This window comes from Rhincodon typus, chromosome 8 (assembly GCF_021869965.1).
Source record: "Rhincodon typus isolate 14 chromosome 8, sRhiTyp1.1, whole genome shotgun sequence".
NCBI classification, from domain to species: Eukaryota; Metazoa; Chordata; class Chondrichthyes; order Orectolobiformes; family Rhincodontidae; genus Rhincodon; species Rhincodon typus.
This window is the reverse complement of record NC_063339.1, coordinates 78,908,376-78,922,250: the sequence shown is the minus strand read 5'-3', so window position 1 is coordinate 78,922,250 and position 13,875 is coordinate 78,908,376. Positions and strand designations below refer to the sequence as shown.

Below are 13,875 nucleotides of genomic sequence, written 5' to 3'. Positions count from 1 at the left end.
TGCTTGGTTTGAATGCATACATTTGCGCACAAACTGCAGTTTTTTTTGACATTTTTAATAAATTTACCAGAGTGGATTTTAGCAAAATAAAATTTGTCTGTTACTTGCCTAATTCAAGAAATCCTGTCAGACAGCTTCTTTATCACAGCATATAAAGTGAGTACACACATACAAAATTGGCAAATACATCATTTTCAAGATTTAAAGCCTGTTATAGATCAATGAGGGCATGAGAAAAGAAAACAATTGCAAACCACAGAGCCACACACAGACCCCAATGTGGACTCCCACATATCGCTTCAGTCTACAAACTTTTCAGAAGGAGAATTCTGGGGCCTATACCATTTACACTCAAACATATCTCACACCATCTGCAATCGTCTGTTGAACAAGAGCTTTGGCAGTTTAAAATGTCAGGTCATTTTGGACATTACATTGGAGCTGACTCTTGCAAAAACACTTCTGAGCTAACCACATGCTACTGCCAGCCCAGAATCCTGCATCTTTCTGCAACATGCAGGCATTGCAAATTTACATTCTGCAACTGCTTCTCTGAACTCTTAACTGTGACTCAGTCGACAGCACTGTCATCTCAAGAGCCAGAAGGTTCAAGTCCCACCATAGACACTTCAGCATGAGACCTAAGCTGATACTCCAGTGTAGTAAGGATGGAGATGTCACAATGAGGCTCCACCTATCCTGTCAGGTGGATGAGGAAGATCCCATGGCACTCCACGAAGAACAGGGGCATTTTCCCTACTATGCCAGACAATATTCCCTCAACAGTCAGCATCATAAACCAGACCACTTATCTACCATTGCATTGTTGTTTGTTGAGTCTCGCTGTGTAATTTAGCCACGTCATATTTCCTGCATTGAAACAAATTACTTAATTGGCATCTGGAGACATCCTGAAACAAAAGTGTTGAGCTTCATAAGAACCTTCCCTGGTGGCTGGGGGAGCTTGAGTAGAGCAGTCACACTACTGAACCATAGTTCCTCACCATCTCTCTAGGTTAACAGTAGATGGGACAAGTGGCCCCCAGCCAACTCTCCACAACACTCGGCTATGTAAGCAGCAGCTGTCTGTTTGTTGCATAAAGGCCCATAAATCAATTAGCAACACAAACAGCAAAGTCCTGTATCCAAGAGAGCATGTGCAGAGAAATTTGAAAAGATCACACAGGATTTGCAAGGAACTCAGAATGGTCAGGTTGCTGCTCGACTCAGAAAATGAAGGAAATGGGAAGAGCTAAGTGGAGAAACAATCGAAACCCTCATTCACCATTTTGTTACATGTCCCACAAAGAGAAAACATTGCAATTGATGATGAATAAAATGCTCTGGAACAGTTACAACATACAGCTTTACCCAATTCAGTAAACACAACCAGTCCCGAACTCAGGATATCCTGAAAGCACACTAATATTTTCCAGCACAGTGCAGCCAGTGTTATTTTTGTCAGTCATGGAGACAAGACACCAGACAGTCAGGGACATGTGAATGACCCAGGTCATTGTTATAGCCTCCTGTCTCAGATGTGTGTCTCCCAAGTCAGAAGGTGATCTACTCTAGACACTTCAGCCAAGAACACGTGCTGTCAATCCAATGCTGTACTGTTAGCAGCGTCATCTTTTGGATGGGATATTAAATAGAGGTCCCGTGTGCCTGTTCAGATTACACTGCATCAATCTGAAGAACAGATTGCTGTCCTGATCAATATTTATTCCATAACCAACATCATATTAAAGAAAAAGCAATTCCGAGAGTGGGAGCTGTTGTGTTTCCTATTTTACAATATCGTGTCACTTCAAAAGTACTTCATTTACTGCATGTGCTTGGGTTGTTCAGAGGTTGTGAAAGATGCTGTATATGCAAATTAGTTCAGTTAGAACCTCACAACCAGGGACATGGAACCAGATGAGTTTGAGCCATTGCTCGATAACGTGTATTGGAGATTGGATGCACTTATACTCAATCAGAAATTTCAGTGCTAACTGATCAGTCAGGGGACTATTCAAAACAATATTTGACTACAGGGATGAATACGTCAGAGCAGCCAGCTCCAGATGCACACAGGCCAAATTAAAACAGCCTGCATTCCATGTCATAGTTGCTCAGTTTGAGTTGTCTGTTGATTAAAGTTGCAAAAGTAAAGCATTTCCTGACATATGCATGCAATTAAGAGAAGTCAATGGTTCTCCGTTAGTGAAACATAAAGTATTACGAAGGTTGTTTTATGCCCGGTATCAACATTTACAAATGGGAGCTGTGCCAAACATGTTAATTGTGTAAGATGTGCACTGTTGGGCAGATGTTTCTTGCTGTGTCAGTGACAGACCCATCATCCTTGTGAGGCACAGCTCGCATCACTTACACCTGGCTTCTGAAAGGATTAGCTTGTGTTAGTAAAATCCCTTGACCATCCCCTATCAGGATGGTCTCAGGGCTCTCCACTTCTTTCCGGAAAGAAGGCCCCAATCGTTCCCACCCACCACCACCCTTCTTCACCTCGGCAAGCTCATCCTCACTAAAAAAAAAAATCTCCTTTATCTCCTCTCACTTTCTTCAGATCAAAGGCATGGGCCCCAGTTATGCCGGTCTCTTTGTGGTGTACGTGGAACATTCCTTGTTCCAGTCCTACTTTGGCCCCCAATCACAACTCTTTCTCCACTACATCGATGACATCATCGTTGTTGCCTCCCCCTCTCATTCAGAATTGGAAAGATGCATCAATTTTGCTTCCAATTTCCACCTCACTCTCAACTTCACCTGGCCCATCTGACTCCTCCCTTCCTCAATACACGTTTCCATTTCTGAGGACAAGCTGGTCACGAAAATCCACTACAAACTCACTGACTCGCAAAATTACCTCGACTATACATCCTCACACCCTACTTTCTTCAAGGACTCCTTCCCATTCTCCTAGTTTCTCGGGCTTTGTCATATCTGTTCAGATGATGCTAACTTTCACAGGGGAGCCTCCGAAATATCCATTTCTTTTCTCGAAACAAGGATTCCCCAGTACCATGGTTCCCCCTCAGCCGTGTCCGACCCCTCTCCTGTACTTCGGTCCTCACCCATTCTCCTTCCATGCACAATAACCACAGGGTCACCCTGGTCCTCACTTCCCACCCCACCAGCATCCACATCCAAAGGATCATTAGGTATCATTTCTGCCACCTCCAACAGAATGCCACAACCAGACACATACTTCCCTCTCCTCCCTCATCAGCGTTCTGCAAGGACCATTCTCTCCAGGACAGTCTGGTCCACTCCTCCTCCACTTCCAACACCTCCCCAAGACACCTTCCCATGCAAACATGGAAGGTACAACACCTGCCCAGTTACTTCCTTTCTCTTCACTATCCAAAACCTGAGACATACCTTTCAGATGAAGCAGCAATTTACCTGCACTTCACTCAATCCAGTCTACTGCAGCTGCTGCTCACAACGTAGTCTCTTCTACATTGGAAGAAACCCAGACTGGGGGACCACTTTGCAAAGCACCCAAGTTTTGTCCATAAAAAGGACCCCGACTTTCCAGTTGCATGCCACTTCAACACACCATGGTGTTCCCTAGCCAACATCTCTGTCTGAGGCTTGTTACAGTGCTCCAGCGAAGCTCAGTTCAAGCTGGAAGAACAGCATATCATTTTCTGATTGGGAAACCTACAACCTTCAGGATTCAATATCAAGTTCAATAATTCTAGTGTGTGAGCACCTGTCCCTAACCCCCACACGCCAAGTCTTGTCGTTACATCGGCTCCTACCACTAAACAACCCATTGTCAGGAACTAATGGTCACTAGGGTGACCATTACCCATTCGTTTGCCCATCTGCTGTTCCCTCTCTCAGCTCCATCCCCATCGATCATTTACTCCTTCCTCCTCCCCATGTTCAGCATATATACCAACCTTTTCCTAGCTACCATAATTTCTGGAGAAGGTTCACCGGGCCTGAAAAAATTAACTATTTCTTCTCCACATATGCTGTCAGACCTGCTGAGTTTCACCAGCAATATCTGTTCTTGTTTCAGATTTCCATCATTGCAGTACTTTGTTTTTTTTTAAGTATTGTTTACATGTCTACAGTCCCACTTTGCCCTGAAGCCAGCGCTGCAAACAAATTACAGCATTTGGATTACTCCCAAACGAACAATCCCCTGGAACAATAGATCAGAGGGAACACTAAAGGCAGAGTCAGCCAGACACCAATCAAGGAACTTTGAGGAAGTGTCTTATCAGACACAAAACACAAACTTTATTTCTCTCAGTTGCTCAGTTCCTCCTGCATTTATTATTTTTAAGCAAGGACAGGTTCAACACCTGCTGTGGAAACACATTGCTCTCACCTCCATTGGAAATCTGACCCAAGCCACACAACATACAGATAGGACTATCACCTGGCAAAGCCTGGTTCAGAGGCACAGATCCTCAGGTAGGGGTAGTTTTGCTTTTGGAGTGGAGGTGCCGGGGGGATTAGGGTGATGTGTGCTATGTTTGAGAGACGTGGGAATGAAGAGATTACAGGTGGCAAGCAGGGGGAGAAAAAGGGGTGACTCATGGCAGTCGGGAGACAGGCAGAGGGGGTACTTGCAATCTCAGGTTTTGCACCATAGAAAGGTACCTTTCAGTCATCATGATGCCTGTAACGGCTCTCAAGAAAACCAGCTTAGCACATCTTAAAACAGTGCGTTTCTAATTTCTTCAGAAATCCACAAGTGAATCTGTCCCTGCCACACAGTACATACGCTAAATCTTCACTGTGTAAAACGCCTTGTCCTCAGTGCACCTTCAGTCCTTTATCATTAACCTGTGTCTCCTGCTCTCAACCATCTGCTAATGTGAACAGGATTTCTCTGCCTACACCCCTCATGAATTTGGTCACGTTATGAACTATTGGCTTTAGAGAAGATAAGGGTGAGCAAACATCCCAGCTTCTGCAAAACAAAAACAGGAATTGCTGAAGAAACTCAGCAGGTCTGACATCTACGTAGAGATAAGAGTTGAAGTACGGTACGACTCTGCAGAACCTTTTGTAGTTCATGCACAACGCTCAGAAACACAGTCATACAGCACGGAAACAGACCACTTAGATCCGAACTCAAAGCTCTACAAACACTCAATTTAGATAACATGCTTCCTTTTTATCCTTTGAGCCAAGATTGGACAATTTCCTACTTGATACTAAATTTGCCAGATCTTCACCCACTCACTTAACCTATTGATATCCCTCTGTAGCTCCCTTACGTCCTTTTTATAACTCCTTTTCTGATCTACCTGTAGGCCATCAGCAAGTTTAGCAACCATGCTGTCTGTTCCTTCATCCAAATCATTCATAGAAATTGTAAAAATTGGAGGCCCTAGCACAGCCCCTGTGGCGTACCACTCGTTCCATGTTGCCAACCATAAAATGACCCATTTATCCCCACTGTTTTCTGATAGCCAGGCAATCTGTATATTACCTCTGACACTATGTGCTTTTTATTTTCTGCAATAACCTTTAATACGGAATCTTATCAAATGTCTTCTGGAAATCCAAGTACACTACATTCAGCTACCCTTTCTCTATCACTAGTGTTACTTCCTCAAAGAACTCCAATAAAATGATTAGAAAGGATTTCTCTTTCTCAAAACCACATTGAATCTGTCTGAATTTCCTAAATGTCTTTAGTAATCGTCCCTATGATAAACGTTAAGTCAAATGGCCTGCTTTTGGTTCCTGCCATTTTTTGTTTTAAATAAAGTTACTTTCACTATTTTCCAATCCAATAGAAACTTTCTGAATTACAGAGCTATGGAAAATTAAAACCAATGGATAACTATTAGTCATTTTGAAAGACATTTAGATGAAGCCCTGCAGGGTCCAGGAATTGTCAGCCCACAGTTCCAACAATTTGCTCAATAGTACTTCCCTGGTGATTGTAATTTTTCTGAGTTGGTCTCTGCCTTCCATTTTCTGATTGAAAGCTATTTTGAAGATGGCCCTTACATCTTCTATGGTGACAACACACGCTTTCTTCCTGTTTTTATTATTGCCTCATTCTCTCAGGACTCTAGTCCTGCAATCATTTTGCAATTGAACCCTTTGACTTATATTGCTCCTCCTTCTTTTCCCTGCCAAAGTGTATCACTTCATGTCTAACTGCTCTGCATCTCACTTGTCACAACCTAAACAAAATTTACAGGATGTAGGCGTCACTGGCTTGACCAGCATTTATTGTCCATACCTAGTTGAGGTAGTGGTGAGCTGCCTACTTGAAAACCTAAAGTCCATTTCGTAGAAAGGATGCGACTTCCACAATTCTGACTCAGCAACACTGAAGGAACGGCAATATATGTCCAAGTCAGGATGGCAAGTGGCTTGGAGGGAAGCTTGCAAGGGTGGTGTTCCCATGCATCAGCTACACTTGTCATTCTAGATGGAAGTGGTCATGAGTTTAGAAGGCGCTAAGGAACTTTGGTGAATTTCTGCAGTGCAGCTTACAGATAGTACACACTGCTGCTTCTGAGCATTGGCATTGGAGGGAGTGGCTGTTTGTGCGAGCTACCTTGTCCCGGTTAGTATCAAGCTTGAATGTTCTTGCAGCTGCATTCGTCCAGGCAAATAGGGAATATTCCATCACACTCCTGACTTGTGCCTTTTAGATGGTGGACAGGCTTTGGGGAGTCAGGGGAGTTACTCACTGCAGGACTCCTCACCTCTGACCTGCTCTTGTAGCCACTGCATTTACGTGGTGAGTCCAGTTGAGTTTCTGTTCAATGGTGACGCAAAGACATTAATAGGGGTTTCAGGGACAGTTACATCATTGAATGGCAATCATTCAATTCTTTCTTGTTGGAGATGGTAATTGTATGGCACAATTGTTACTTGCCACTCATCTGTCAGAAAGGATATGTCACTAAAGGTAAGCATGTAGGTGCAGCAGGCAGTAAAGAAGGCAAATGCAATGTTGGCCTTCGTTGAGAGAGGTTTTGATACACACTGGGTCAATGCAGCCTTTTTTGTCAAGAGCAATCATCATTCTCACCTCACCCGTGTCTTCCAATTTCACCTGCCTGCCCACATCTTGAAGGCTATTTTGCAAATTTTGAAATTGTGCAAGTGCACGCTCTTGTGTCAATGAAACATTGATGTGCAACCACGTTCATCATTACCATTTTCCGATCAGCCGACTAATTTTACCCCCTAGTATTCCAGCATTTATTCCGCGGTGCTTTACTGAATGCCTTTTAGGCATCCAGTCCACATTGACATATCTACAGCATCGTCCCCGCCTTCAAAATTTCAAGCAAGTTAGTCAAACACAGAGATAGTAGGAACTGCAGATGCTGGAGAATCCGAGACAACAAGGTGCAGGGCTGGATGAACACAGCAGGCCAAGCAGCATCATAGGAGCAGAGAGGCTGACGTTTCGGGCCTAGACCCTTCATCAGAAAAGGGGGAGGGGAAGGGGGTTTTGAAATAAATAGGGAGAGAGTGGGAGGCGGATAGAAGAGGGATAGAGGAGAGGAAACAAACAGGTCAAAGAGGCGGGGATGGAGCCAGTAAAGGTGAGTGTAGGTAGGGAGTTAGGAAGGGGATAGGTCAGTCCAGGGAGGATGGACAGGTCAAGGGGGCAGGATGAGGTTGGTCGGTAGGAGATGGAGGTGCGGCTTGAGGTGGGAGGAGGGGATAGGTGGGAGAAAGAACAGGTTAGGGAGGCAGGGACGAGCTGGACTGGTTTTGGGATGCGGTAGGGGGAGGGGAGATTTTGAAACTTGTGAAATCCACATTGATACCATTGGGCTGCAGGGTTCCCAAGTGGAATATGAGTTGCTGTTCCTGCAACCTTCGGGTGGCATCGTTGTGACACTGCAGGAGGTTTAGTAAAACACAGTCTGCCTTCACAATTCCCTGCAGATTTTCCCTTATAAATCTACACTGGTCCAAATAATTGTTAACTGGGGCCCGGTGCTAAACCATCTCCCCCCACCCCATATTCCTCCCGGGCCTCACTCACTCACTCACTCACTCCACTCCCTGGAGCTCCCCTCTCTCTTTCCCCCAACCACTGGAACTTGCCCTCCCAGTACACTCACCACTACCTCCTCCCCTAGAATTCAGCTCTCCCCCTACCCCTCTCACCCTCCCATTATACCCCCACCATATTCTGCAAACCCTCCCTCTCACTCACCTCTCCACCGCAACCCCTCTCCTTTCTCTCCGGTCTCGGTCGATTCCCACCCTCTCACTGCGCATGCCCCGCGCCTCATGACGTCGTCCACCACCGCGCCTCATGACGTCACTGAACGCCCCGCTCCGGACTGCGCATGCCTGGACCGCACGGCCGGCGCGTGCGCCGTGACGCCGGTTTCGCTACCCAGCTCCACCTCCCAGGATCCCCAGCGCGGCCACAGCAAGATGGCGGCGCTCCGCTGAGCGGTGCGGCCCAGCCTCGGGCCTGAGAGGCCGATTTACCGTGAGTAATTCTAGCTCCTCTCCCAACCGCTCCCTACCTTCGGGACCACCCTCCAACCAGCACAAACCCGTTTCCCACCCCCAAATCCTCTCACGGCAATCACAACACCCTCTTCCCCCACACCGGTTGTTCCCCCTCAACGTTCCCCCATCCCATCCACCTTCCCCCCCCCCCCCCCCCCCTCCCCATCTTCCCCCCCCCCCATTTCACCTCCACCCCATCCCATCACCTCACCTCCCCACGGATTTTGTTTTTGAGGAGAAATGCGATTTGCTAGTTTTGAGGTAAGGGAGACAACACCTAAAGGGAGAGATCTGTTTATAATTTTGGCACACATGGGCCTCAAAGCGAAGATGGTAAGCATTGGTTGCAATTGGACCAGTTGACCGGGTTGAGTTTCCTGGATAGGTATGAGGAGAGGTTGGAGAGAAGCTGGAGAAAGATGCATGTTGAAAGTGAATACGGGAAAGAGTGTCCAAGGATGTTTAATCTGAAACACTAGAGGTAGGTTGAGTTTTTTGTGTTTGATTTATTCTTGTCACATATACCTTGGTACAATGAAAAGTTTTGTTTTGGCTGCATTTCAGGCAGATCATATACAAAGTGCATTAGGGTAATAGAACACAGCGAAGAATACAAAGTTAAGGCTGCAAAAAAGGTACACAAAGAGCAAAATCAACATTTAAATATAAAATTTGAGAGATCCATTCAGAAGTCTAATAACAGTGGCAAAAAAGGTGTTCTTGAATCTGTTAGTACATGTGTTTAGGCTTTTGTATCTTCTGCCTGATGGAAGAGGTTGGAAGAGGTTATAACCTGGGTGGGAGGGGTCTTTGATTATGTTGGCTGCCTTTCCAAGGCAGCAAGAAGTGTAGATGGAGTCAATGCATGGAAGTTTGGCTTGCGTGATGGAATGGGCTGTGTTCATAAATCTGTGCAGTTCCTTACTGGCTCTGGGCAGAGCAGTTGCCATACTATCTGGTTAGAATGCTTTCTATGTTGGCTGGTCATGATCTAAATGACAAAGGTATGCATGGGCCTCTTGTTGAGAGTGAGGATGTTGGAGAAATGGATTAAGTTGGTTGGCAGTATGGAAAAGATTGATTCTGTAAACCCACAAACCTGTTTCTTTGAAGTGAAATATGGTTGAAGTCAATTATGGTTTCAAGATAAAATCTGATTTTTTTTTAACCGCATGTTGTTCAATGAAAAACATCTGAAGTGCATGACTAGCCCTAACTTTCAAGCTAGCTAAATCCAAGTCAATTTGTGACCTTATGGATGCAAATATGCACTCTGGTGATTGGTAGAGAGGTGAAGAGGGTCCTTGGAGACATTCTTGAATAGGTCAGCCAATCAATCATAAGATCCCAGAAATAGGAGCAGTAGTTGGCAGTTCAAAGTATCAAGGCTCCTCCAACATTCAGAAAGAGTGTGGCTTGAATTTTTTTTATATTCAATCAATGGATGTGGGCTTTGGCTAGTCCAGCATTTATTGCCCTTAAAAAAGCAATGGTAAAGTACCTTGAACCTTTGCAGTCCTTGGTGGTGTAGATACACCCACAGTGTTGTTAGGGAGGGAGTTCTGGGATTTTAACCTAGTGACCATGAAGGAAGAAATTTCATGCTAAATTATGACAGATTGTGGTGTTCCCCTGCATCTGCTGCACTTGGCCTTCTCATTAGTAGAGATCATGGATTTGGAAGGTGCTGATGAAGGAGTCTTGGTGAGTTCCTGCACTGCATCTTTCAGATGATACACACTGCTGCCAATGTGAGAGGGAGTGAATGTTGAAGTTGATGGATGGGGTGCCACTAGGTGGACTGCTTTGTCTTTGTTGTTGAGTGTTGTTGGAGCTAAACTCATTCAGCCAGGTTGAGAGTATTCTATCACACTATCTGACTTGTGACATATAGATGGTGGACAGGCTTGGGGAATTGGAAAGTGAGCTACTTGTTGCAGAATTCCTAACCTCTGACCTGCTCTTGTAGCCACAGTATCTGTAGCTATTTTCTGATCAACTTGTTCAGAGTTGTGGTTACATATCTCTGCAGCAGGTGAGACTTGAACTTGGGCATCCTGGCTCAGGTGGGGAAGTAAAAGCACTAGCCACAATGTTCATATGGTTAGCCCAGTTCAGTTTCACTCAATGGTGACCCTAGGGATTTCAGTGATGGTAATACCATTGAATATATAGGGGCGATGGTTAGATTCTTTCTTCATCGTGTGAGTATACACAATGGTGCTGAAGTTTGCACAATCATCAGTGAGCATCCCAAACTCTGACTTTATGATGGAGTGAAGGGCATTAATGAGGCAGCTGAAGATGGTAAGGCTGTGGATACTACCCCAAAGAGCTCCTGCACTGGAGCTGGGATGACTGACCTCAAACAAGCATAACAATCTTCCTTTGCCCTCAGGGTATGATCCAACCAGCAGAGAGTTTCTCTCAGTCCCTGTTGATTCCAGTTTTGCTTGGGCTGCTTGGGCTCCTTGATGCTATATATGATGCTGGGGATCTCAGGTGGAAGTTGAGATGGATCATCTACTCAGCATTTCCAGCTGATGATTGATGCAAATGCTTCAGCCTTATCTTTTGCACTCCTGCTGGACTCTTCCATCATTGAGGATGGGAATATTTATGGAGCTGTCTCCTCAAGTTGTTATTGAATATTCCAGTACCTCTCAGCTGCGTGTAATAGGAGTGTGGAGATTAGATTGGCTCCATTGGTTACTGCATTGAAGTTGTAGATTTGCTCGCCGATCAGGTGTGTTTGGTTGCGGACGTTTTGTCACCCTGCTAGGTAACATCATCAGTGCACCTCTGGTGGAGCGTTAGTATTCTGTCCCGCTTGATATTTATATGCTTTGGTTTACTGGGTGGTTGGCATTATTTCTGGCTCTGTTTTTCAATGGTTTGTATATCGGGTCCAGTTCAATGTGTTTGTTGATGGAGTTCTGGTTGGAATGCCAGGCCTCCAGGGATTCTCTGGCTCGCGCTATTATGGATCTGTTGTCCCAGTCGAATTAGTCTCCTTCTTTGTCTGTGTGTACTGAGACTGGTGAAAATTGGTCGTGTCTCTTGGTGGCTAGTTGGTGTTCGTGTATCCTTATAGTCAGTTTTCTTCCAGTTTGGCCTATGTAATGTTTTTCACAGTCCTTGCGTGGTATTTTGTATATTAGTTTTATTGGTTGTGGATGTGAGATCATTTACATTCGTCAGTAGCTGTTGCAGGGTGGCCGTCATTCCACGTGCCTTCCAAATTATTGGCTGTGCTCTTGTGCTGACTTTGTGATTCATGAACTGGGACACCCGGTCCCTCTGTTCTGTAGCATTCAGCAGTAAGACTAGAAGAAATATGACAGGAGTAGGCCGTTCGGTCTGTTGAACTTCTCCACTATTGAATAGGATCCTCGCCCCTCTGTCTCTGCTCATTGAAGTAATATTCTTCTCTGTTTTTCCTGCTAAAGTACACAACCTTACATTTTCCCCCATTATATGACTGGCAGTTTTTTTTGCTGGTTCATTAAACCTGTTCCTTTGAAGACTCTATCCTCCCCCACATGTGCTTTCCTGCGTATTTTTGTAACATTGGCTGCAAATTTGGCTACATATTATTTGTCATTTCATCATGGTGGTATTATGCACTCATTGCTGTCACACTCCACTAATTATAGTTTGACCGTTTTTCCAGACTGTCCATTCCTTATTAGCCAGTCCACAGTATATCACCCCCAAAACTGTGTCCTCTCAACTTGTGCAGTTACCTTTTTTTTGTGGCAGCTTATTAGATACCTTTTTAAAACCCAAATACACTACATCTACAGGTTCATCTTTATCCACCTGCTTACATCTTCTAAGAAATTTAACAAATTTGTCAAACATTGGGCGGTATGGTGCCTCAATGGTTAGTACTGCTGCCTCAGCACCAGGGACTGAGGTTCGATTCTAGCCTTGGATGACTGTGCGTATGGAGTTTGCACGTTCTGTCTGAATCTGTGTGGGTTTCTGCCAGGATCTCTAGTTTCCTCCCACAGTTCAAAGATATGCAAGTTATGTGGATTCGCCATGCTAAATTACCTCATAATGTGCAGGCTAGGTGGATTAGCCATTGGAAATGCGAGATTACGGGGATAGGGTGGAGGAATGGGTCTGGGTGGGATGTTCTTTGGTGCAGATTCGATGGGCCAAATGGCCTCTTTCCATACTTTAGGAATTCTATAATTCTATAAACATTATTTTACTTTCACAAAAACATTTTGTTTTTGCCTGATTTTTTTTTTCAATTTCCTTCTATAGTACTTCCTCAGTGGATTCTAGCATTTCCCCAGTGATAGATGTTACACTACCTGACCTATATTTTCCTGCTTTCCATCTCCCTCCTTTCTTGAAATGTGGTGTTACATTTGTGATTTCCAATATGATGGGACTTCCCAGAATCTAGGAAATTTTAGACGTTCACACCTTATGCATCCTCTATCTGTACATTCACTTCTTTTAACACCATAGGATGCAAACCATAGGTCCAGCAGACTTATCAGCCTTTAGTATCGTTTATTTTGGTACTTTTTTTCCAATGTTGATTATTTTAAGTTCCTCCCTCCCTTTGATCCCCTGCCTTTCTACAAACTTCCAGATGTTTTTAGTGTCTTCCATTGTGAAGACAGAGACAATCTATTTGTTCAAAGTCTCCACCATTTTCAAGTTTTCCTTTATTAATTCATCAGTTTTGCCGCTAACTGGCTTGAGCTACTGTCTTCTCTTTTCTGTTCTTACAGAAGTTCTTAGTATTTTTGCTGGTTTTCTCTCTTAGTCCAATTTCTCCCTTTTATTTTTTTTTCCAATTATCCTTTAGTTTATAGATAACTTACCCAAACTCTGGGTCATCAGTAATCTTTGCAGTTTTGCATTTTTTAAAATTTCAAACTGACACCATCCTTAAATTCTTCAGTTAGCCACGGATGGCATAAACTTCTTGTAGAGTCTTTCTCAGTGGAATATGATATTGAGATTTACAAAATATCACATTAAATGTCTGCTACTGCTTGTCCAATGTCTTACCTTTTAACTTATTTTTCCAGTCCTCTTTCGTCAGCTCTGTTTTCCTTGAATTTAAAGTCGCAATTTTCCAATCCACCTTTCTTGCCCTGAACTGAATGTTGAAATTCTGCCATTTTCTTATGCGTTTTATCTTGGAGATCCTTTATTATGAAGTCAATAATTGTTCTATCCCATTGCACATTACAGAGTGCAAAATAACCCAATCCCTTGTTGGTTCCAGAACTTATTGATAAGAAACTGTACCAAACAGGGGCATGCACACGCACACACACACCCCCCCCCACCCACACCCCCCCCCCCCCACCACCCCCTCACACCCCCACACACACACCCCCCCACACACACACA

At 44.4% G+C, this 13,875-nt stretch overlaps 2 protein-coding genes across 3 annotated transcripts in view; one reads left to right on the top strand and one right to left on the bottom strand.

Annotated features, from left to right (window-relative positions):
- LOC109937839 (synaptosomal-associated protein 23-like) overlaps nt 1–8,293 on the bottom strand; it is a 28,333-nt gene extending 20,040 nt beyond the window's left edge. Inside the window, exon 1 of one of the 2 annotated variants that reach the window (XM_020536336.2) lies at nt 8,180–8,293. In XM_020536336.2, coding sequence (XP_020391925.2) covers nt 8,180–8,258 — 79 coding nt within the window. In that variant the 5' untranslated portion in view covers nt 8,259–8,293. The remainder of the gene's footprint in view (nt 1–8,179) is intronic. The other variant, XM_048599765.1, reaches the window with a different exon arrangement.
- Nucleotides 8,294–8,370: 77 nt separating this feature from the next.
- The window catches only part of znf106a (zinc finger protein 106a), a 75,355-nt gene continuing 69,850 nt past the window's right edge, over nt 8,371–13,875 (top strand). The window contains exon 1 of the mRNA XM_048599762.1: nt 8,371–8,464. The gene's annotated coding sequence lies outside the window, so the exon portion shown is untranslated. The remainder of the gene's footprint in view (nt 8,465–13,875) is intronic.